Source organism: Littorina saxatilis, linkage group LG2 (genome assembly GCF_037325665.1).
Source record: "Littorina saxatilis isolate snail1 linkage group LG2, US_GU_Lsax_2.0, whole genome shotgun sequence".
In the NCBI taxonomy this organism is placed as follows: Eukaryota; Metazoa; Mollusca; class Gastropoda; order Littorinimorpha; family Littorinidae; genus Littorina; species Littorina saxatilis.
Window position 1 is genome coordinate 88,395,728 of NC_090246.1, and position 25,824 is coordinate 88,421,551.

At 42.8% G+C, this 25,824-nt stretch overlaps 2 protein-coding genes and 1 long non-coding RNA gene across 3 annotated transcripts in view; 2 read left to right on the forward strand and 1 right to left on the reverse strand.

Annotated features, from left to right (window-relative positions):
* The window catches only part of LOC138960064 (probable glutamate receptor), a 16,634-nt gene extending 10,273 nt beyond the window's left edge, over window positions 1–6,361 (forward strand). The window contains exons 9-11 of the mRNA XM_070331788.1: window positions 909–1,126; window positions 1,527–1,804; window positions 5,382–6,361. Of these exons, the coding sequence (XP_070187889.1) occupies window positions 909–1,126; window positions 1,527–1,804; window positions 5,382–5,604 (719 nt within the window). The 3' untranslated portion in view covers window positions 5,605–6,361. The remainder of the gene's footprint in view (window positions 1–908; window positions 1,127–1,526; window positions 1,805–5,381) is intronic.
* Window positions 1–25,824, forward strand: part of LOC138960075 (uncharacterized) — a 261,944-nt gene that overhangs the window by 70,778 nt on the left and 165,342 nt on the right. The window lies entirely within an intron of this gene.
* LOC138960441 (salivary glue protein Sgs-3-like) overlaps window positions 22,678–25,824 on the reverse strand; it is a 12,947-nt gene continuing 9,800 nt past the window's right edge. The window contains exons 7-8 of the mRNA XM_070332353.1: window positions 25,126–25,258; window positions 22,678–23,025 (exon numbers count right to left, since the gene is read on the reverse strand). Of these exons, the coding sequence (XP_070188454.1) occupies window positions 22,842–23,025; window positions 25,126–25,258 (317 nt within the window). The 3' untranslated portion in view covers window positions 22,678–22,841. The remainder of the gene's footprint in view (window positions 23,026–25,125; window positions 25,259–25,824) is intronic.

A 25,824-nucleotide genomic window follows, 5' to 3' on the forward strand; every position in this document is an offset into this window, starting at 1 on the left:
GTGTGTGTGTGTGTGTGTGTGTGTGTATATATAGAGCGATTCAGAGAAACTACTGGACCGATCTTCATAAAACTTTACATGAGAGTTCCTGAGTATAATATCTCTAGCCATATTTTTCATGTATTTGATAAATGTTTTTAATGACGTCATATCCGTGTTTTTTGTGAAAGTTGAGGCGGCACTGTCACGCTTTAATTTTTTAACCAAATTGGTTTAAATTTTGGTCAAGTAATCTTCGACGAAGCCCGGACTTGCATTTCAGTTTTGAGGCTTAAAAATTAATTAATGAGATTACTCATTAAAGTTGTCATTAAAATCGTTTTTTCACAAACAAATGTAACATTGATTGCATCGTATTCTTCATCAAATTTTGAATCTAAAAAAAGTATACATATGTCATGTTTACTCTTAAAATGTAATCACAATTAACGAAAATAGGAGAATTAGTTCTACGATAATAAGTTAAGAAATCGATTCAAAAAATAATGATCTCATCTTATTCTTTATTATTTCCTGATTCCACAAACATATAGATATAATATGTTGTATTTAAAACAAGCTCAGAAAGTTAAAAAGAATACAGAAAAGCGCGCTTTTCTGCTTAGCGCAATATGTTATTTTGCTATTCTTGCATGTCAGTTTCACTTCGTGTTGCACGGGAAAAGTGGGCGACTTCCTTGCCGCAGAGAATGACAAAGCTGTTTTTTGTCTTGGTGACAGTGCGTTCAGTTTTATTCTGTGGGTTCGACAGATTGACTAAATGTTGTAATTTCGCCTTACGCGACTTGTTAACTTTTGTTGTTGTTGCCATTTTCAAATTAACAGAGGCAAAATTTGGTTCACCGAGAACATGATTAATTTCTTAACCGTATTCTTCGTGCTGATTATGATTTAATTTTTTGCTCCAGCAACGCATACAACTGGGAGTCATCATGCCTCCAGAGTTTTTGCTGCATCTTGGTACATTCTGGGTCTAGTGCTGACCTCATGCTATACGTGCACGTTGACGTCACTGCTGGTGGACTCGCCGTCGCCGCCACCATTTACGTCTTTAGCAGAAATGGTGACGCAAGATGAATTTCGCTGGGGTACTCTTGGAGGTTCAAGCATGATTTTAGATTTCAGGGTAATCGACTTTATTTTGATTCTTTTCTGTTTTGAGTTTTGTCCATTTAGTAAGATGGAACAACTTGTTAATTGTGCCTGAAAACACACTCCCCCCCCCCCTCTCTCTCTCTCTCTCTCTCTCTCTCTCTCTCTCTCTCTCTCTCTCTCTCTCTCTCTCTCTCTCTCTCTCTCTCTCTCTCTCTCTCTCTCTCTCTGTGTGTATGCGTGTTTGTGTGTGTGTGTGTGTGTGTGTGTGTGTGTGTGTGTGTGTGTGTGTGTGTGTGTGTGTGTGTGTGTGTGTGTGTGTATAATATGCCTTTGATTGGTATTGAGGTCTGTAAGTTAAGGAACAAGGACAAAGATCAAGACAGACCGTAGTTAACCTGACGAAAACGTTCTTCTTTCTTCTCACATTTCAGACTTCGAATGACCCGACCAAAAGAATGTTTTATAGCAAGATGATGACCTTTGCTGAAGATGACCCGGATGTTCTCAGCATTGACCCGGAAGTTCACTTAGGAAATGTACTTGCCGGTCACTACGCGTTTTACATTGATCAAATCACGCTTCAGAGGTGGACGGCAGATCTCTGTGAAATGTCATCGCTCGTCATCCATGATGATACGTCAGCTTCTGCTAAAACCTACAACGTCTACACTCCCAAAGAATCTGCTCTCACTAGGAGAATAGATATCGTGTAAGGATATTATAAGATGTTTGATGGCTTGTTGACAGACCAGCTTTTTTGTTGGTCCAAGGGGACCATGTCGTCTTTTGTTTCATCTTTATCGACCAAGGCCGAAGGCCGCGGTTGATAAATATGAGACAAAAGGTGATATGCTCCCCGAGGACCAACAACAAAATGCTGGTCTGACAACAAGCCACCAAACATCGTTTTTGTCATCATTTTGGTTGTGCAACAAAATGCACAATAACCCACAGGGAGACGAATTTTTAGAATCCAACTCCGGGCCACAAAGCATCGTCACAGTAGCACGAGATAACACGTCAAACTTGTATGTGACGTCAAACGTAGCTTACACCACTATAAGCATTATGCTTGTTGTTGTTTACTCAATATGCGTCTTTTTGTAAATAATGCACAAACGTTGAATAAATAGAGCTTAAACAATGACCACGAGTTGATTACTGGAAAATAAACCACGAGTGGGTATTTGCAGCCGCTTGGTAATTCACGAGTGTGCGGAGCACACGAGTGAATTACCAAGCGGCTGCAAATACCCACGAGTGGTTTATTTTCCAGTAATCAACGAGTTGTCATTGTTTAAGCTATTTATACAACGAACAACACGGGTCGAACATGCAGTCATGCAGACGACATTTTGTAGGCAATTTCATTTCAGCCTAATCACTCAGAGTGTCAAATGCGCGTCATTCAAATAGTCCCTATTCTTTTACTTTATTCTTCGTCTCCGACTCGTCGGCATTATACTTGTCTGGTCTAAATATCGGACCCCATTGCTACGATTAAAACACAATAGCGTGTATATAGCTATTCTGACATTACATTCTGTGTTAAAATCATGTTTTTGTCAGCAACAAGGACCAGAATGGTCCATGTCGTTGATAGCAGACGACGGTTCCCTTTCCGCATGAAGCCACGGAAATAACCGAACATTGAAAAACCCACGGACATGTATTACGGAGAAAACTCGGGATAACCGGATGTTTAGCATTACGTCAATATGCTAGGAATCATATGACGTCATGACGTATCGTGCTTGCCTACGTAGATTGTATATATATGTTCGAAAGTCTGACTTCTGTTGTGAATTTGCGTGGTGAAGGCTGCGGTAAATCTGTAGATGATAAGAGAACAAGGATTGTCTCAGAAGAAACGACTAAATGTTTCAGACCGGTAACTTCATTTCAACATTGCACTATATAATGGACGTTCTATGTGACAGGAGAGTTTGCTGATTTTGTGTTAAACATTGGAGAGATCGTCTGCTAGAATCAGAGATAGGTCGCTTCAGATTGCAGCTTCTGGAAATTTGCAAGGTTTGTTGCCTGTTAAAGAACTGGATTTTACACGTACAGTAAGCAACAACAAAAACACACACAAAGCAAATGGCATCGTCTGTCGACTATAGTCACAGAAACAAACCTGGCGAGGTATGCGTGTACTTCATACACGTCAGCCATTGTTGTTACAGTTTTGAGTCAACGCTGTACGTATTCTTCCGCAACAGGGTCCAATCGTCTGGGTTTCAAATGTTCTAAAAATAAATTCTAGTGTTGATTATTTTTTAGCCCTCTTTATTCTTACTTCGAATAATCCACGTGTGATTTTTGGTGTAATCAAAGTAGTTCGTTCTAATTTCTCACTTGTCTAAAAATAATCAACTAGATTTAATTCACCCCTCGGTTGCATTGCAGGAGTTGTATAAAACAGTTTAAACCAAACGTGGCTTGTTGACGCTTTTCTTCCAGTCTGAAAATGTACAGAGCTGCGTTCATACCTGTGAGTTCAGTAAGTGTTGAGCATATTTCTTTTCTTTTAAGTGTTTATGACTTTTTGTTGTGGATTTTGCGATTACAGAGATAAGTTGCAAATTGACCATGAGTCGCCGCGGTAATTATCAACATTGATTGGGTCTTTGAGAGTGAATGCTTACAATCGTTGTCCTCGGAAACACAAATCCAAAGCCGCGATGGTTCCACACATCAAACAATCAGCCTGATTGGCTTTTACTTTGACAATCCACGTTTCACCTGAAAAAGCTCAAACCCATTCACCACCTCGAGTTATTGCATGGGGAACATGACATTTATTTCCCAGATGTTTGTGAATGAAAACTCGTGAAAATGATGACAAAATTATATATACTCTTAATTGTTATTGGTGTGAGCGTGTGTGTGTGGGTGTATGTGTGTGTGTGTGTGTGTGTATGTGTTGGTGTGTGTGTAAGTGTGTGTGTGAGGTGTGTGTGTGGGTGTGTGTCTGTCTGTTTGTGTGTATGTGTGTGTGTGTGCGTCTGTGTGTGTGTGTGTGTGTGTGTGTGTGTGTGAATAAGTGCGTGGAGTGGAAAGGGGGTGGTAAAATCGGATGGGTTTATCTGTGATAAGTACTTCGCTATGAGCTGTTCAACATTAGGGTCGACTGAAGCGTTTCATACAGGACCACCCCAACACTCCAACACTCAAACACCCCGACACTCCAACACTCAAACACCCCATCACTCAAACACCCCGACACTCCAACACCCCGACACTCCAACACCCGGACACTCTGACACTCCGACACTCTGACACTCCAACACCCGGACACTCCGACACTCCAACACCCCGACACTCCAACACTCGGACACTCCAACACCCGACACTCCGACACCCCAACACTCCAACATCCCGACACTCCAACACCCCAACACCCCGACACTCCAACACCCCCAACACTCCGACACCCCCAACACCCCAACACTCCGACACCCCCAACACTCCAACACCCCAACACTCCGACACCCCAACACTCCAACACCCCCAACACTCCGACACCCCAACACCTCCGACACCCCGACACTCCAACACCCCAACACTCCAACACCCCGACACTCCAACACCCCCAACACTCCAACACTCCAACACCCCCAACACCCCGACACTCCAACACCCCAACACCCCATCACCCCAACACCCCCGACACACCAACTCTCCAACACCCCAACACTCCAACACCCCAACTCTCCAACACGCCAACACTCCAACACCCCAACACCCCAACACTCCAACACCCCAACACTCCAACACTCCAACACCCCAACACCCCGACACCCCGACACTCTGACACCCCAACACCCCGACACTCCAACACTCCAACACCCCGACACTCCAACACCCCAACACCCCAACACCCCGACACCCCAACACCCCGACACTCCAACACCCCAACACGCCGACACCCCCGACACTCCAACACCCCAACACCCCGACACTCCAACACCCCAACACCCCGACACTCCAACACCCCGACACTCCAACACCCCAACACCCCGACACTCCAACACCCCAACACCCCGACACTCCAACACCCCGACACTCCAACACCCCGACACCCCCAACACCCCAACACTCCAACACCCCAACACCCCGACACTCCAACACCCCAACACCCCGACACCCCAACACCCCGACACTCCAACACCCCAACACTCCAACTGAAGAACCCAGCTGATTAAAAGACGAAAGAGCTCATTCTTCATCAGTAATGTTCTTATAGCTGCCCTTTGACATACCGTTTCTTTGCTCTCCAGGTTGTTGCGACTGGAAGCCTCGGGAGTACTGTCTCACCTTCGCGAAAGGTGGAAGACCCGGACCAGTCGTTGCCTTGACAACCAATCAGCACCACAGGCCATCACCATAGCAACGCTGCAAGGACCGTGTTACGTTGTCGTCGCTGAAATACTGCTAGCCCTGGGCGTCCTTCTTCTTGAAAATAGATGTTACAGACGACGACAGTGTTTGCACCGTCAGTGACACGCGACAAGACGTATCTTCTTCGACCCCCCCCCCCCCCCCCCCCCTACCTCCCGAAGTTAAAGCTTTGCCAGCTCACGTTGATTTCAATTTTCTCGACATGGCTGTTGTCATTTGCTAACTGTCACCATATTAAGGTTTATTCTATTTTCTCGCCATGTCTGTTGTGATTTGCTAACAGTCACCATATTACGTTGATTCTATTTTCTGGACATGGCTGTTGTCATTTGCTAACTGTCATTATATTAACGTTGATTTCTGTTTTCTCGCCATGTCTGTTGTCATTTGCTAGATGTCACCATGTTAGAAATAACTCATACTATGTATAGAGGGGGGCGATGCTTTACCACGTGCACCGGGAATGGGCTTTTTGGACGTAACGTGCATGGGAATGGGGAAATTCTCGTAGCGCGCACCGTGCACAGAGGTCCGGCGTGCACCGTGCATGGAGCTTTTTCGTAACGTGCACCGTGGATCACCGTGCATGGCACTTTTGGCCTCAACGTGCACGTGCACAGACCCCCCCCCCCCCCCTCCCATGGTGACCCTCTGTATATCATCGAGTAATCGTGTCAAGAGGGCAGACCTCTTCCCAGCAGTGGCAGACGTGAAACGTATTAAACAAGTAGTGACCAGGCAAGAAAAGGCTCATACTAAACCCACGATAGAACACAAACTTCTTCCCTCAGATTTCTGCATCTCAATAACGATATATGGAGCTTATGTCACTCTGCGAATTGCTGAAAGTAAAGCTGTTTACACGTCAAATTAGTATTTGCATTGTCCTACACATACATGCCATTTCAAAGTGTGTGTGTGTGTGTGCGTGTGTGTGTGTGTGTGTGTGTGTGTGTGTGTGTGTGTGTGTGTGTGTGTGTGTGTGTGTGTGTACCCCCGTTTCCACAGGTTTGGTTGCCTAAATCACCATAAGGCAACCATCCACACGTGGATGGCAACCTAAACTCTGGATGACAACCTAATTGTGTGGATGGTCGCTTCATTTAACACCGTTAAATTGACTTTTTTGACGGAAAGAATGTCATAACAATGTTCAAAATGACATTCTTTCCGTCCTCTATAGGCGACGAAATAGGTCAAATTTTGTGCATTTTTTAGTGCAAAATTCTTCGATGCCGGAGCGAGTACTGCACCCAGTGCTGTTGTAGTGCAAGTGCACTAGAAAGGCACTACACCCAGTGCCGCCTCTTAGGTAACCATCCACACTTTAGGTATGTGTGTGTGTGTGTGTGTGTGTGTGTGTTTGTGTGGGTTTGTGTGTATGTGCATGCGTGCGTGCGTGTGTCTGTGTGTGTATGTGGGTGTGTGCGTGCGTGTGCGTGCGTGCGTGCGCACTACAACGACAACTATTTACCCTCATTAGTGAGCTAGTTTGCGAAACAAAAATAGGAGTGTTTGACAAATTTGCATGCACAGATCAATTAGCTTTCAACAAAGCTTTCTTTGAATGGTACGAGCGTAATGGAGGATTTCCGTATGTGTGTCGGGGGAGGGGGAGGGGGGGAGGTGTTAGCCTGTGTGTGGGTGTGTGGAGATAATATGATAATACGTGTGTGTGTGTGATAATGGAGGATTTTCGTGTGTGTGTGTGTGTGTGTGTGTGTGTGTGTGTGTGTGTTTGTGTATGTGTGTGTGCGTGTACGTGTGTGTGTGTGTCTGTGTGTGTGTATGCGCGCGTGTGTGTGTGAGTGTGTGTGTGTATGCTCGTATTCGTCCGTGTGTGTGTGTGTGTGTGTGTGGCTGTCTGTCTATCTGTCTGTCATTTCGCATTGAGTCAAGTTTTGACTGAGTACTCCGAAATAGTTCGCATTTGTTAACATCGGTGGTTTACTTGTGAAGATAGGGTCTCTCTCCACTTTGTTGATAAAGGGGTTTTATGTCGCATACTTTTGTTCCTTATAGCTCGCTCTTTACATTTGTGCTACAAGACATGCCTTCCTGTAAGTGATACTTTATTTATGAGGCTACACTCAGTTCCTGATGTTTCTTCTTCTTCTTCTTCTTCTTCTTCTTCTTCTTCTTGTCGTTCGCTGTCAGATCGTCAGTACGGACTGCACAGGGCGAAACGTGCTGTCCTCTCCAAGTCCTCTCTGGGACCGTATAGCTTCTTTTGTCGCGCTGTCTCCTCTGGACAGATGGTGTCCCTCAGAGCACTGTGGTATGGACAAGGAGAGGGGTTCACTAGTCCGAGTGTTCACTAGTCCGAGGGTCCACTAGTCCGAGGGTTCAATCAATCAATCAATCAATCAATGAGTCTTATATCGCGCATATTCCGTGGGTACAGTTCTAGGCGCTCAGCAGTGATGCCGTGTGAGATGAAATTTTATACGGCCAGTAATTGCAGCCATTTCGGCGCATATTTACCTTTCACGGCCTATTATTCCAAGTCACACGGGTATTGGTAGACAATTATTAACTGTGCCAAAGCAATCGTGGGATCTTTAACGTACACACCCAATGTAGTGTACACGGGGGGGGAGTTCGGACACCGAAGAGAGTCTGCACACAAAGTTGACTCTGAAATAAATTTCCGCCGAACCTGGGATCGAACTCACGCTGACAGCGGCCAACTGAATACAAATCCAGCGCGCTACCAACTGAGCTATATCCCCGCCCTCACCAGTCCGAGGGTTCACTTGTCCGAGGGTTCACTATAGACGCTTGAACAAAGGATATTCAATTTGATTTTTTTTTTATTGTGTGTGTGTATGTGTGCGTGGATGTGCGTGTGCGTGCGTGCGTGTGTTTTTCACAGCTGTGGGAACCAAATCGAAGAATATTCTCATTTCAAAAATTCGGGTTTGGGCCAGAATTTGTTCAATGGGTGACTGTGTTAATGAACGACACGGTTAGCTCAGTGCAGTATTGTGGATGGTTGTCTGATTTTTTTGATGTGAAAGCCGGGATTCGTCAAGGGTGCCCGTTTTCATGTTTGGCCTTTGTACTAGCCATTGAATTGTTGGCATCAAAAATAAGACAGTGTAGACGTATTAAAGGAATTTCGTTATGGAATAATGCTGATATTGCAACCGTTATTAAAATTGCTCTGTATGCAGACGATATCACCCTTTTTTTTAAAGGATGAGATTGATATGTATTATGCACTTGAAATAATGAATGACTTTTCTAGCTTTTCAGGCTTAAGGATACATAAGAGAAAGTCTGAGGCGATGTGGTTGGGTAGTAGAAAACATTGTGATGAAACATTTTATAATTTTGTTTGGAAGAAGAAGTTGAAGATTTTGGGTGTATATTTTTGTAATGATAAGAGTGCTTCTTTGGTAGAAGATAACTGGACTGGAAGAATAAGGAATATTAAGCGATTGATTTGTGCATGGGAGAAGCGAAATTTGAGCATTGTAGGGAAAATATGTATTGTGAAAACGTTTTTAATTTCACAATTTGTGTATATTATGCAAGCGTTTGTATTACCTGACTGTGTTTTGAATGAAGTCAATACCTTATTGTTTAGATTTTTGTGGCGAAAAAGAGATTGTAATCGGAAGGCCTTTGAAAAGGTGAAAAGAAGCGTTGTATGTTTTGAAATTGAAAAAGGTGGTTTAAAAATGATCGATATTAGGCAAATGCAAATCTCTTTTTTATTACAATGGGTTTCACAACTTACTACATCAAATGAAAATGATAATTGGAGTTTCACTCCAAAGATGATGTATTTGCGTTTTGGAAAACATTTTGAATGTTTCTTATCGAATGTAAACAGTGCAAGATTTAAAGGGTTAGACCTAGTGAAATCACATTTTTGGAAAGCAGTATTAAAATATTGGCTACGATCGTGGGACAATCGGGCCGATTTTATTATGGAATAATGCATGCATAACGTATAGTGGCAAAGTTTTATTTTTTGAGAGTTGGATACAACGAGGTGTATTGGTATTAACTGACATTGTACGTTCGGGAGATATATTATCATATCAAGATATATGTGATTTGATTGGATATTCGCCAAACCGAATTCTTGAATATAATGTTGTAAAAGCTGCTGTGTCATTATTTATGAGGAAAAATGCTGTAAATATGACTGATGATGTTTGTATTACCTTACCACTGTTTAACGGAAAAAATGTGTTAAGTGCCAGCGAATACAGGAAAGAGATTATTAATATGAAAACAGATGTACCATGTTCCGGAGGATTTTGGAAGAGAAAGTTTAATGTAAAATTGATGAACGATCCTGGATAGTTGCCTAGAGACTAGATTAAGAGACTAGATTAAGAGTTTTACACTGGAAAATTATGCACAACATTTATCCGACCAACATTCTCCTGTGTAAAATGAAAGTAACGGAAACTAATAAATGTAATTACTGCTGTGATGTAACTGATTTCATTGAACACTTCTTTTTTGAATGCCCGGTTGTATACAAATTCTGGAAGTTTATTGAAGAATTTATTTTTCGTACTTTAGAAATTAAGATTATTTTGAATGTTAGTGATGTTTTATTTGGTATGCATTTTGTAATGGTGAGAAAGGCAACTATGTATAAATTGAACCACATTATCTTAATCGGAAAGATGTGCGTTAGTATTATATAAAAAAACAAATTCGTTTTTACCGTTGGAAAGTATTTTTAATAGGCAGTTACGGATAAGAAGCATTTTTGTGTGAGTGTTCAAAGAACAAAACGTTAAAAAAGTTAGCTTGCTGTTCTCGATAAGTTGTATTTAATTCATTGTATGAGATATTGTTAATTGTTGTTATTTATGTGAATAAAATTGTTTGAAAAAAAAAAATGAAAAAAAAAGAAGAATATTCTCATAAAAACACTGAGTTGTTTTCATTCAAAAAGATAATGTGGTGTTTTATATTTTGACTGAAGAAATCTCAGACTATTTCCCCCAAGAAACTTAGTTATTCATATTTTGACTGCAGAAAGGATATTAAATTTATCAGGATACCGCCCCGACTGGACAAATACGTGATCGAACTGCCTACAGTTTTTAGTCATATTATATAGCACCTCGGGTTTCCTTTCAGTTTTGCCCGTGAGGGTCTTCTTCTTCTTCTTCTTCTTCGTTCGTGGGCTGAAACTCCCACGTACACTCGTGTTTTTGCACGAGTGGAATTTTACGTGTATGACCGTTTTTTACCCCGCCATTTAGGCAGCCATACGCCGCTTTCGGAGGAAGCATGCTGGGTATTTTCGTGTTTCTATAACCCACCGAACTCTGACATGGATTACAGGATCTTTTACGTGCGCACTTGGTCTTGTGCTTGCGTGTACACACGAAGGGGGATAAGCCACTAGCAGGTCTGCACATAAGTTGACCTGGGAGATCGGAAAAATCTCCACACTTAACCCACCAGGCGGCCGCGGCCGGGATTCGAACCCTCGACCTTCCGATTAGGAGGCCGACGTCTTACCACCACGCCACAGCGCCCGTCGCCCGTGAGGGTCAATTAGTTATCCCACCGACCTGAATTATGGAGAGGATCGAGCCTGGGTTGTACTACAGCCTCACACATAATTTCATTGAAATCGGTTCTCAAACATCGGATATCTATTTGCGGACACACACACACACACACACACACACACGCAGACACACAGACACAGTGAAACCTATATACCGCCTTTTAAGGGGCTGTATAATAACTGGAAAATCAAGCGTCTATAGTAAACCCTCGGACTAGTGAACTCTCGGACTAGTGAACCCTCGGACCAGTGAACCCTTGGACAAATGAACCCTCGGACTAGTGGGACGTTCCCTGGACAAGCCTGCAGGATGTGCTCTGCTGTCTGATTCTTGCCACACGGACATAAGGGGGAGGGAAACCTGATGTTTTATTGTGTATGTTTATGTTACCGTCTGTCCTTCTCTGATGTCATTGCTTGCATTCCTTCAAGGACGCACGAATCCGCCTTCCGTAAATATATATTTATGTTTCTTCTATGTTCTTTCATGATTAACACAGTTTGAACAGAAGTAATGGAGACCTTGATTTTATTCTGATTTGAGGAGAAAGAAAAATAATCCGAGAACAAAAACGAAGTGGAATATTATACTGCAAAATGTAATGTGATCTGTTTTGCAATGACACTTTTGACGTGCCCTTTAAGACAGAATGCAGTGTTATTCATTGTTTTTATCATAATAAAGAACAATATGAAATCCTCTTTCATAGGTGCAGTAAAACTTTCGAATATCCTACATGGACAAAGTGCCTTTCGGAACTGTTTTCGAAGTTTCTGTAAAAAGTTGGCAATCCTTTTAGAAATTAAATACACTTTTTGAACTCAATTCAAACAAAAGATCTACTATAATTTGAGAACAGTTTCTAAAAGATCTAGAAAAAATGTTGTACTGCTTTAAAGAAACCGCACACATTTCAGAACTCACTACAAAAATATATTTCAAATTTTGTACTCACTTTAAAGATAAAGAAACATTTTCCAAGTCATTTAAAATACATTGTGCATTTAAAAGATACATTTCGCTTTTGGGTCTTTCCTTTAAGCATGCAGAACCGCTCAGAGCACAGTTTTAATCTGTATGATTTCTTGCAAAAAAGTTAATGAAACTTGGTATGTTTTCAAATAGATTAATGTCTGAAGTGTAACATGAAAGCCCCAGGCGCCCCGTGCACCTGGATGTGAGAAGTTCAGTGACTTTGAAACAGACAGCATAGTTATTGACCTTACTTTGTAAAAGACAACTCATCTGTGGGACTCGCTTCGAAGTACCATTGAACGGAACAAGAGTTCACCGCCAAATTGTACTGTATTAACAACGGAATGGTGCCTTACTTCTGTACCACGCGTAGGAATCTCTGGTTCAATTGCCCTCCTTGAATTCCCAGAGAATCACAATCATCTCAGTTAATTACACGTACTCGAGAAGCCTCAAGGACGTTACTGTTAATTATCGTGCTCTGTTATCCGAAAATCTGACCGGCATACACACGTTTACGTGATCACCAACTATACTACTTTTACCGAAACTGACACTTCAGTATTTACTCCAAACAAAGGGCAGCCTTAATTCACATGTTTTACCTGTATATTCACGGAAATCTTGGTGATCAGACTTCCCAAGTAAAAAAAAAAGGACTATAGTACATCGATAATGTGGTATTTTTGGGGGTATTTTTTTGTACCTGGGTTGTTTTCACATATTCCCCAAAACGTTTAAGCTACTGTATTGTGTTTTTCATGTCTGAATACCTGTCCAAATCCCCACTGTCAACATGTAGCTCCATTGGCTTTTCTTTTCAAAATATTTTCCCTCCCCCCATATCCGCCTCTGTTGTAATCAATCCCGGGGGGTCTGAGAGTGAGCCATAAAGGAGTACTGGGGTAAAATCCGTGCGAAATCCTTATGGCGGCTTTGGTATTGTTGCGGGCTGAAATCGATTTTTCTCTGCGAATGAACGTTTGGGAGCGGGTGTTGCTTTATCGATGGAATTAAAGTTCTGTTCGATAGGTTTTGATGGCATGAGAGTGTTGAGTGGAGGTAAAAGGCGAGGCGGGGATGGTGAAGGATTGGGGGGCGGGGGCATGGGGGCATTTGTTTAGTAACTGAAGAAATGTGTTTGGGAGAGAAGGAGACAAGCAGTTTAAAGCACCAGTCAACCTTTCTGCTAGTCCTTTGAACTTTTATAATCTAGTTGTGATGTTATTGTTTACTGTTCATGTTGTTTTATGTGTGTCATTCACTCACGCTCACTGCAGACTCAGGAGAAGTAGTTCAGTTTCAACATTGTATTGAGGTATCCATCTTGCAGGAAGTACAGCCATAAGGGAAGGGAAGATACTCTCAGTAAGCACAATATAACAGTATCCGCTATAGCTAAGAGGTACTGGGTTCCTGGTGATTCACAGGTACCATGGATATCATTACATCCCTCTTCTTTAGATAAATGAAAATAACATAACTCCAACTTCGCTTTAACCAATAACTTGAAAACTGGTAAACCTCACTTTAACACTAAAATGAACATAATAAATTCCAAAGAATTATTTATCACTTTCTAATAATGAAATAAAATTGCATCTTAAACATAGACAATTACAAAGATCTTCTTTTTGTCGATCACACCAATTACAAAGATAACTTTAGCGATCATAACACTAACTGCAATAATACAAAAAATCCGTTGCTCTAAAATAAAGAAAACTGTTCACTGAGACTTCTGTTGTCATTGTTCGTAATTCTTGTCTCTGTATTGCTTGTCTCTGCAAAACTTGTCTCTGTAATACTGAATACACAGAACATATGAAATAAATCAAAACAATCAAAACATGTTTGTCATGTCGTCAAATGTCAAATCATCGAATGCTTTCAATGAGTCTTTCTGGTTTCTTGATGCTTCTCTGGGGCCTCTGATGTGGACTTGGTGTTGGTGCTTCAACTACTGGCTGAGTAATGTATGGAGGTTTTGCTGCTGGTTGGATGTGATCATCATTCTGCTCAGATGTTGTGGAGATTGGAGGGGGTGTTCTGGTCTCGATGATCTCAGGTTTGTCATAAAATCTGACATGTCGTTCTGTTGGCTTCTGCAGGTTCATCAGGTGTCTTCTGTTTCTGCGATAGGTTGCTCCATTGGGTGATTGGACAACGTATGATCTTGGTTCGTTGCTGGGTTGTATGACTGTTGCTGGTGTCCATTTTCCTCCTTCTTCTTTCTGCATCATGACAAGTTGACCTTTTGACAGTGGTGGGAGACTGCATGTTGCTGTTCTGGCATGGTACATCCTCTGCTGCTGTTGACGCTTTTCTAGCTGCTTTCTGACTTCTTTCTTCTTGGACAGGGTGTTGGGAATAACAGAGGGAAGGTTTGTTTTGAGTTTGCGGGAGTATAGGAGTTCAGCTGGGGATGGGAGTTTGTGGTCGATGGGAGTAGACCTGAAAGCAAGAAGTGCTATGTTGATGTCAGAGTGAGACTCTTTTGCTTTGGTCATAATGTTCTTGACTGTCTGCACGGTTCTCTCTGCTAGTCCGTTTGATCTTGGGTATCTTGGTGAGCTTGTAGTATGCTGGAATCCCCATTCTTTTCTGAATCTTTGAAATTCAGTGCTGATGTATGGTTTCCCGTTGTCGCTGACAAGTTTTTCTGGAACTCCCTGTTCCCCGAAGAGTTGACTGAGGGCGGAGATCCGTTTTTGTATGGCCATGTTGGGTTTGATGCGTGCATGCCTGGTTTTCTCCTGTAGATGGGTGTCGGCACAGAAGGTCTGCCCGCTGTCCTCAGCCAACATGCTCCGTCTTCATGGCAGCTCAATTTTTTTATCGAGGTTCTCTCCTCTAGATCCGCCGTGTTTCGCCTAGGGGCTTGCGCTGCCTAGTTGATAGGGTCACCTCGTAGAGGATGTGGTCATAGACCACGCACGGTCGGTCTTGGGATAGGGAAACGTTATGCTAGTCCGGAGGGATTACGCCACAATGGCCACCTCGCGAAGACCCAGGGTCCTAGACTAGGGAGGTCCAAGGGGGAGCACCGGGAGGGCTACCCCTCTACCCGCACCTCCAACACAATCCCTTCCCCTGGTAGCTTCATCCCCAAGGAGGAAACAGAGCTACCTGCAACACCCCGGGGCGGAGATGATGCCTGTGCTTGTTGTTTGGCCTGCTGTTGCTGTGCGTCGTACGAACGGCATTTTTGAATAGTAGTCGCAAACGACAATGTAGTCGCTACCATCCATCGTCATGATGTCAGTGCCGACTGTGTGCCAAGGTCGTTCTGGAATCTCATGCTGCAACAGTTCTTCATGGGGTTGACTTTTCTGATGTTTCGCAGGTTTTTACGAATGTTTCAATGTCGTGACTTAGATCATGCCAGTATACGCACGTTTTGGCTCTCATACGACATTTCTCTATTCCCTGGTGACCAGAATGAATTGTCTGTAGAATGTACTGCTTCATGGACTCTGGAATCATGACTCTGTCTCCTTTGAGAACGATGTCATCCTCAACAGTGAGTTCTTCCTTGAGCGACCAGTACTGTCTGAGGTTCTTGGGTAGGTCTTTTGGTTTCTCTGGCCATCCTTTGATGATGGTGTTTTTGAGTGCCGTCATGTGCGGATCTCTGCACGTCTCATCTTTCAGCTGCTGTAGTCTATCTGCTGAAAACTGAACGGCGAAGACTGACTTCTCAATGTCGATCTCAGGTCCTGTGGTAGGATGGAGTCTGGATAGCATGTCTGCTAGGACCACTTCTTTGCCTGGGCGGTAGACAATGTTCATGTCGTACTTCTGCAGGCGAAGCATCATTCTTTGGAGTCTGGGAGGTGTGCTCGCTAGGCTCTTCTTCTGAATCTGCTCCAAGGGTTTGTGGTCTGATTGCACAGTGAAGTGCTTCCCGAACACGTAGGTGTTGAAACGTTCACATCCGAACACGACTGCAAGTAGCTCACGCTCGATGTTCGCATACTGTTTCTCAGTCTCTGTGAGCGCTTTGCTGGCGAATGCAATCGGCTTGTCGTCCTGGATCAGGGTTGCTCCTCATCCTTGCTGTGATGCATCGACTTGGATGGCAGCTGGTTTGGTGATGTCAAAATACGTCAGCGCTGTATCTTCACAGATCATGTCCTTGACCTTCTGAAAGGCTTTCTGGTGAGAACTGTTCCAGTCCCACTGCACATCTTTCTTGGTGAGTGCTCTCAAAGCTGCCGTGTGATCTGCCAGCCTTGGGATGAAGGAAGACATGTATTGCACCATGCCGAGAAACTGCTGTAGCTCGGTGAGGTTCTTTGGTGATGGTAGGTTCTTGATCTCTGTTGTCTTCTCAGGATCCGGGTGTACACCGTCAGCGTCATAGATCATGCCGAATAACTTGACCTGTTTGCGCTTGATGTAGCACTTGTCGTCGTTGAAGACTAGACCCATCTTTTTTGCCACTTCCATCAGTTGACGGAGGTTGCGATCGTGCTCGTCCTCGTCTTTGCCATAGACAACGACGTCATCTGTGATGCCAAGGGTTCCCGGACACTTGCTGAGGATCTGGTCCATGTGGTTTTGGAATATGTCCTGGCTTACGCTCAAGCCAAAAGGAAGTCGAACAAAACAAAATGTTCCGCAAGGGCTGTTGAACGTAGTGAGACGACTGGATTCTTCGTCGAGCTTGACTGACCAGTCGCCATGTCGGGCATCCAACTTACTGAAAAGTTTGGCTCCGCTGAATCGATTTGTGATCTCTTCAAGTGTTGGCGTCTTGTGATGCGTTCTTTTGATGCTTTTGTTGAGGTCTTTGGGATCGAGGCATATTCGTATACCACCACTGGACTTTTTGCTAAAGGGTAGGTTCCTCAACAGGTACGATCACTCCACTCTTCTGCATCTTTTCGAGCTCCGCTTTGATTTCTGGTAGTAGTTGGATGGGGTACTTGCGTGGAGGTTGAATGACTGGTTGTGCATTTTCTTTCAGCGTGATGTGAAGATCTTCGTGGAACTCTCCAATGCCTTCAAATCTGTCAGGGTAGAGACGCTTGAGTTCTTTCGCATACTGTATTGGAGTTGGGTCATCTTTCACTGGTGTCGTCTGAATCGGACAGTGAAGTGTGACTAGTTGAAGTCTTGTACTTCCTGGTATGCCTAGGATGGCTGGTCCATCAGCATCTGTGATGTAGAACTCTTCAGGGTGCCACTTTGATTCTTCGTACTTGCAGGGTAGAATAACAAATCCGAACTGATTGACGACGCTGCCGTTGTAAGCAATCAGTCTGGTTCTTCTTTGTTGTGTAGATCCTGGTTTCGGGTAATCATCTTCATCCAGCTGTTGTGGATATATGCGTCGAACTATTCTCAGTGGCATGATGTTGCCTTGCGCCCCTGTGTCGACTTCCACCTTGAGTTTTGCATGTTTGGTCTTGCTGGGCTTGATAGACAGATTGGTGTAAACTTCTGTGCGCTCGTCGCTGCTGCCGACTGTAGAGAAGTTGATTGGTTCGAAGGTGATGCTACCCTCGTCGTAGTCTGTGTCGTTTTCGTCTTCGGCGTTGACGAAGTTGTGACGGCGATGGCGATGAGGTGTGCTCCGTCTTCTCTGCCATAAGCCTCCTTGTTGGTTTCCTCTTCCTCGTTGAGGTGAGTTTTGGCTGCCGTGACTGTTCGTCCTGCTACTGCGACAATACTTGTTCCAGTGGTTCATCTTGCCACATGCACCACATTTCGTGTTGAATGCTGGGCATTTTCTTGGTGTGTGCTTAATGCCACAGTTACCACATGCTTTGGTGTTCATGATTCTTGAGTTGACTGCATCAACTGTGAATGGTTTGCTCAGCAGGCTGCTCATTTTCTCCATCTGGGTGACACTTGCTTCATGTGAGCGACATAGATCATGTGCCTGTTTCAGCGTCAGTGTGTCATCTTTCCGCAGGAGTTTTCTCTTCACTTCCGGGTACTTGATGGCAGCGATAATCTGTTCGATCAGTCTTTCATTTCTTGCTGCATCAGAAGAAAACTTGCACTTGAGCACTTTGGTTTTGCACCGTGTGACAAAATCATCTACAGTTTCAGTAGTATTCTGGCGAAACTGTTGAAGTTCAAGGCGATGAATTCTGAAGTTGTCTTAAACTGTGGCCTATCTGTGTCCGTCGACGTTGACACTTTTCTTAAAGTAAAAAGCGTGCACGCACGCACGCGCACGCACTCGCACGCACGCACACACACACACACACACACACACACACACACACACACACACACACATCCTCCCCCCCACACACACACACACACACAAACATACACACACACACACATACACACACACACACACGAAGTCGAACATGTTTGTGTCTAAAGTAAAGCCTCAGACGAAAGCACAACGCATAACTAAGCTGAAGATCCATTTCGCGGTGGAGGTCAGAACATACTGAACTTCTCGCCTTGGAATAAACCAAAACAGTAGACGGAAAAATAAGTAAAGTGCTGTGTGAATGCTTTTTGTAAACATCGTCAACAAACTTGACGTTGAAGCTCAGTGTTAATTAAATCATGTGAAGATCCGTTGTCGTCAATCGTCAAGAAATTGATAATAGAAGTTGCTGTGTTTATGAACTGTTATTGAAAACATTACAAGTCAAAACCAATTGATTGCCGACGGTATATTCACATGAAGTTAGTACCGTAAACTACCTTGTATACGCCCACCCCCTACTTTGGTCCAAAAGGTGTGCATAGGGCATACTACCTAGTATACGCCGTTGTCGTCAATCGTCAAGAAATTGATAATAGAATTTGCTGTGTTTATGAACTGTTATTGAAAACATTACAAGTCAAAACCAATTGATTGCCGACGGTATACTCACATGAAGTTAGTACCGTAAACTACCTAGTATACGCCCACCCCCTACTTTGGGCCGAAAGCTGTGCATAGGGCATACTACCTAGTAAACGCCCACCCCCCACTTCTTGATTAATGATGTCACACAAATTATTGTTGGAAAATTAGCTTTTAGTGTTTGTAAACTTCCGCATGCGGTACATATAGTATTCATCCGAGTGTACAATGCCGAGATGCTGGTGTAAAGTCATACCCTTAATTTGTACTCTCACTGCAGTGCAGCTGACTAATAAATGAGAGTTGACATTTTCAAAAGAGTTGAAAAGACCGGTTTTTGATCACGATATTTGTTTCAAGAGATTGTCCCTCGAGTTTGATGACTTGAATAAGCACAACTGCAGACCTGGATCAATCTTTTCCAGTGTGTGCGTCCGTGTGTGTGTGTGCGTGCGTGTGTGTGTGCGTGTGTGTGTGTGAGAGAGAGAGTGAGGGAGAGGAAATGTGTGTGCAATAACGCATCCTTTCAACACTTTCATGCCAAGTGACCAAAATATCGTTATTCTAGCAAAGGAACAGCTCTTACAAAGGGTTATAGTACCTAGTAAACGCCCACCCCCAACATTAGGGCAAAATTGGTGCATAGGGGTGGGTGGGCGTATACAAGGTAATTTACGGTATTTACCGTGTATTCTCGCCGTATAAATGCTAATTGAAAGAAGTGTCAAAAGCCTCACGTGGGGTGTCGGTGTTGATTACGGCCTTTGAAGATTTGGCTTATATGTGCGCGTGGAGCACTCGTCAATTATTAAGAAGTGGTTAATAGACTTCGCCGTGTTGATTTACTGTAATTGAAAGTGTGTGTGTGTGTGGACAGAAAGTAATTGCTTGCGAAAACTGTGTACTTTCAAGTCGATATTTATGCATGAGACATATTTGTGCGAACTTGGTATTCACGGTCACCGTTTCCCTCGAAATAGCGGCGAATGGCTGCCTACATATGGGGTAAAAACGGTCATACATGTATGGCCACAAAAAAAAGTCTGTTTACGGTAACATAGGCAAAACAAGTCGCGTAAGGCGAAAATACAATATTTAGTCAAGTAGCTGTCGAACTCACAGAATGAAACTCAACGCAACGCAACGCAGCAAGACCGTACACTCGTAGCATCGTCAGTCCACCGCGCACGGCAAAGGCAGTGAAATTGACAAGAAGAGCGGGGTAGTACTTGCGCTGAGAAGGATAGCACGCTTTTCTGTACCTCTCTTCGTTTTAACTTTCTGAGCGTGTTTTTAATCCAAACATATCATATCTATATGTTTTTGGAATCAGGAACCGACAAGGAATAAGATGAAAGTGTTTTTAAATTGATTTGGACAATTTAATTTTGATAATAATTTTTATATATTTAATTTTCAGAGCTTGTTTTTAATCCGAATATAACATATTTATATGTTTTTGGAATCAGCAAATGATGGAGAATAAGATAAACGTAAATTTGGATCGTTTTATAAAACAATGTGCTTTTTTACAATTTTCAGATTTTTAAAGACCAAAGTCATTAATTAATTTTTAAGCCACCAAGCTGAAATGCAATACCGATGTCCGGGCTTCGTCGAAGATTACTTGACCAAAATTTCAACCAATTTGGTTGAAAAATGAGAACGTGACAGTGCCGCCTCAACTTTCACGAAAAGCCGGATATGACGTCATCAAAGACATTTATTTAAAAAATGAAAAAAACGTATGGGGATTTCATACCCAGGAACTCTCATGTCAAATTTCATAAAGATCGGTCCAGTAGTTTAGTCTGAATCGCTCTACACACACACACAGACAGACAGACAGACACACACACACACACACACACACATACACCACGACCCTCGTCTCGATTCCCCACTCTACGTTAAAATATTTAGTCAAAACTTGACTAAATATAAAAAATAGGGTCGGTAGGTCGGGATTTTTTTTTTTTAAACCACATGTTTAAGTTATTCTGCCAAAAAACAAAGACTTTTAAAAATAAAAAAATAAATTTGTTCCCCCCACTCCCCCCCCCCCCCCCCCCCCCCCCCCCCCCCCCCACTTGGTTAGTCAGTAACACTCCCCATTAATTTAAGCGCGTGAATTTCATGGGAGACAACCCGTTCTGGGTCACCTGTACCTGGCTGGATAGTGTCCCTTATTTTAATTGCTGTAATAGTAATGATTGGCTTAGTTGTTTTAGACAAGAAATCCAATGTTTTAGAGTGGTTCAGTGTAAAATAAACACATGCGCGCGCGGCGCGCGCACACACACACACACACGCGCACGACACGCACACACACACACACACACACACACCGGCACACACACACACACACACACACACCGTGACACACACACACACACGCTCGCACGACACGCACGACACACACACACACACACACACACACACACTAAAAAAAAAGTCAGCCAAACCTTTTCTTGTCGAGTTTTGCAATACAAAGCTGTGTAATACAGACAGCACAAATTATGAGAGACAGACTAAGATACATTAACAACAGGAATACAAACAAAGTTCATAACAATAATAGAATCAAGAAATTTGTTACCATGGATCATATTTATCGGAAGTTATCTCAAAAACAGAAAGTAATTGCGTGAAACGCGAAAATCAAAGTATACAGAAGAAGGGATATCCGTATGAAATTACAATGATGTATGGGCTCATTGCGGCCTGATGTGTGTAGTCTTATGTAAAGAGGGGGAGGTAATACTTTGCGTTACACACAATTCGAATAGCAACAAGTCGACGGTAAGGCGAAATTACTACATTTTGTCAAGCTGTCGAACTCACGGGATGAAACTGAACGCACTGTATTTTTTCACCAAGACAGAACAGCTTCGTCAATCCCCGCGTGAGGGAAATCGCTCACCTCCGACGTGCAAAACGTAGTGATATTGACACGCCAGATTAGCGCGGTAGCTTATTGAGCTAAGCAGGAAAGCGCGCTTTTCTGTATTCTTGTTAACTTTCTGAGCTTGTTTTGAATACAACCTATCATATCTATATGTTTTTGGAATCAGGAAATGATAAAGAATAAGATGAAATCCTTTTTGGATCGATTTCTTAAATTTTAATCGTAAGACTAATTAATCTATTTTCTTTCATTGTGATCACATTTTAAGAGTAAACATAACATATGTACATATTTTTAGATTCAGAATGTGATGAAGAATACGATGCAATCAATTTTAAATCTGTTTGCGAAAAATCGATTTTAATGACAACTTTAATGAGCAAACTCATTAATTAATTTTTAAGCCTCCAAGCTGAAATGCAATACCAAAATCCGGGCTTTGTCGAAGAGAACTTGACCAAAATTTCAAAAATGAGAGCGTGACAGTGCCGCCTCAACTTTCAAGAAAATCCGGATATGACGTCATCAAAGACATTTATCAACAAAATGAAAAAAACATCTGGAGATACCATACTCAGGATCTCTCATGTCAAGTTTCATGAAGATCGGTCCAGTAGTTTTCTCTGAATCGCTCTACACACATACACACACATACACCACGACCCTCGTCTCGATTCCCCCCTCTACGTTGAAACATTTAGTCAAAACTTGACTAAATGTAAACAGAAAGGAAACCGTGGAAAATGTCTCTTAATCAATGATTACAAATACTCATAGGAGAAGACTTGCTATTTTAACGAATACTGGATGATGATTCCTCCTTAATTGTGTATTTGACCGACAATACAGTGGATCCCCCGTTTTTAGAACACCCCCCCCCCCCCCACCCCCCAATTTACGACTCCCTCCTTTTAAAGACCTTATTTTCCAGACCGGCCGTTCACAATCTCTGTCAAATTGCCTCCATTTTAAGACTCCCTCCTTTTTAAGAGTTTCTCAGATTTTTAGAGGTCTTAAAAGGGGGGTTCCACTGTACCATGAATAACACTTGAACGGTCAGTGTTTGTCCGTCCAGCTAGTGTCCAGTGTACCAGGTGCTGGGGTCCGGCTTGGAGTGGCGGTTGCAGTGGTCAGTAGTGCAGCAGTAGAAGCAGTCAAAGTCGTCAAGGTAGATGGATTCAGGCTGCCAGTTCTGGCACTGTGTTGAGTTGACCGTCGCTCCTAGCATCAGATCGTCACACTCGCTTTGAAATGCACACCTGAGAGAGAGAAAAATCCTTGAAAATCCCAAAACAAAATACGTTTAAAGGTCCTTGTCTACATGTTTATACCGAAAACGCCATTTGACCATTAAAATGCAGAGTCTATTATCTACAAATATCAACAATACACCCCCTTTCGATCAGGAAAGACGAAGCCAGTACATATAATAAAGAACATATTTGTGTAATTCATACAGCTTTGCCAATTGTTGACAGCTACTTGCACATGTTAAGACTAGTAGGCTATAGCCATCTAGGTAGACATAAAATGATTATGCAGAGCTTGTTTAAAACTCTTCAGTGAGGTTAATGATCTTATTACAGACGGAATGGAGTTCCACACCATAGCGCCAGAGAAGGCTTGGCTATTTTTGAACAAATCAATCCTGGGTATTGGTGGTAGAAAATTGATAGACCCGTACCTTTCGGTGACTCTGTAAAATAGGTCCTGAATATAGATGGGCACTTCGCCAAGATATACTTAATACATCATTACAGTCTTATTAAACTGTAACTGTTTAACTAGCGGCAGGTAGTTTAGATTCTTTAACTTCAAATCAGCTGATAAGTGTGGACCATTTAACATGATTTTAGCTGCCCGACGATGTAGAGAGTTTAACTTTTTCTTGTGAATATCAGAGACGCCATCCCAAAGAGTTGATGCGCAATTAATATGGGATAAGATGTGGGCATGATAAAATAGTATTAGTGTTGCGATATCGACATATTGCTTTAACTTTTATAGCAGAAACAAATTCTTGGATACTTTTTGACAAATATAATGCACATGAGATTGCCATTTTAATTCTTGATCGACTATCACACCCAAAACACGAAGTTCCGTTTCCTGCTGAACAGGTTGTGATTCCAGAGAAAGATTTAACTTAAGAGTTCGTGACTGGTGTTTTTGTCTTGCTGTAATAATCATGCTTTTTGTCTTTCCTGGGTGCACTATCATAACATTCTGGTTACACCAACTGTTGACTTCATTCAGACTAGACTGTAAGGAAATTTCAATTTCTTGAACAGTCCTACAGCTTGTGTGAAGCGTCGAATCATCTGCAAAAAATTCCGTTTTAACTTTGGAATTAGATATATGAAAAGGGAGGTCATTAATGAATACACAAAACAAAATAGGCCCTAAAACTGACCCCTGGGGGACTCCACTCTTTAAACATCCTTTGGGAGATGTTTTACCGTTTATAGAAACATACTGTGTTCTGTTGACAAGATATGATTTAAAGAATGAACACGTTGCGGGATTGTTCACGTACAATGCGAGTTTATGTAAAAGTAATGTGTGATCTACAAGATCAAAAGCTTTCTTAAAATCAAGAAATACAGCCCCTGATATGTCCGAACGATTAATTGCCGATAGCCAGTTATCACATAGTGATGAAAGAGCTGTACTACAGGAATGTTTCGGACGAAACCCAGATTGAAAGTTGTGAAATAATTTGCACCTTTCCATGTAGTTCAGAAGATTCTTCTGGATGTGCTTCTCTAAAGGCTTTGATAAAATAGGAAGCAATGAAATTGGCCTGAAGTTATTAGGGTCAGACACATCTTTATTTTTAGGAAGTGGAACGACCTTTGCCGTTTTAAATGCATCAGGAAAAATATGTGACCCTCCACCACGAAATGAGTCGCATGTCACCTTTGCATGATTTTCATATTTTTACATTTTTCTAAAGAGTTTTTTATGCTCTATCCAGTGGTGAAAACCGTTTTAGAAAAGAGCGAAAACTGTTTGAGTTATAAGCCTGTGACTAAGGTGACCCTCACACTGTTACCAGACACTCCCCGGATTTTTATTAAGCCTAGCGCAGAACCGCGCGAGGTGACATGCGACTCATTTCGTGGTGGAGGGTCACATATTTTGTTCAATGCAAAGATTATACACAGACGTTAGGGATTCCACTATGTACGTTTAAAAGGGCATATCACTATGTGAGATAAAACGAGGCATTTTCACATAAAGTGTCGAACCTTCTCTTCAGCTACAATGCATGATCAGGCCACTGTTTGTTTTCGATGATAAGACCGGTCGGGAAATCGAAAACATTTTTTGTCTTGGCCTGCCACACACTGCCTTACTTTCTGGTCAACTCGTGGGAGCCATCCGCATGGTTGACGTAGCCGTTGGCACAGTACGGGGACTCGGGGGGACACTCCATGATCCATTCCACTTCATGCTCACACTGCCACTCCGAGCACACGTGGCAAGTTGCTGGGGACATTAGAGGTAGAGGATGTCATTTCATGTTCATTTTCATTTCAATAATGTATTGCGGAAAGCTAGCAGCAACACAGTCGCGCTACCCAGGTATTTGCGCTTATGGCAGAATGACCGAGGTCTTTTACGTGCCAGAGTGGTGACACAGGGATGGGACATGGTAACCGTCTCTGAGTCGGCACACCATGTTGACCGGTGTCCGTCTGTAATGCAGTACAAGCTCCTATAACGACCCCTCCCAAGAACGACCCCTCCCAAGAACGACCCCTCCCAAGAACGACCCCCTCCCCCCCCCCCCCCCCCCCCCAGAATGTAATACATCTACAAATTCTCACTGTGCAGAGAAAGGACCCAAGCTGGGTTTGTTTTTTAATATATGACCGAGTCGAGTTATGTTCTTGTGCTTTTTCAAAACCTGACAAGATCTGAAAAGCCTGACTGTTTACACGCGCCTATTTCCGATTATCTCAAAGTTCAGTTTCAGTTTCAGTTTCCCCAGAGTATGAAAATAGATATAAGAATGATGTCTGTCAGTCTGTATGCCTGAATCTGATCATGAC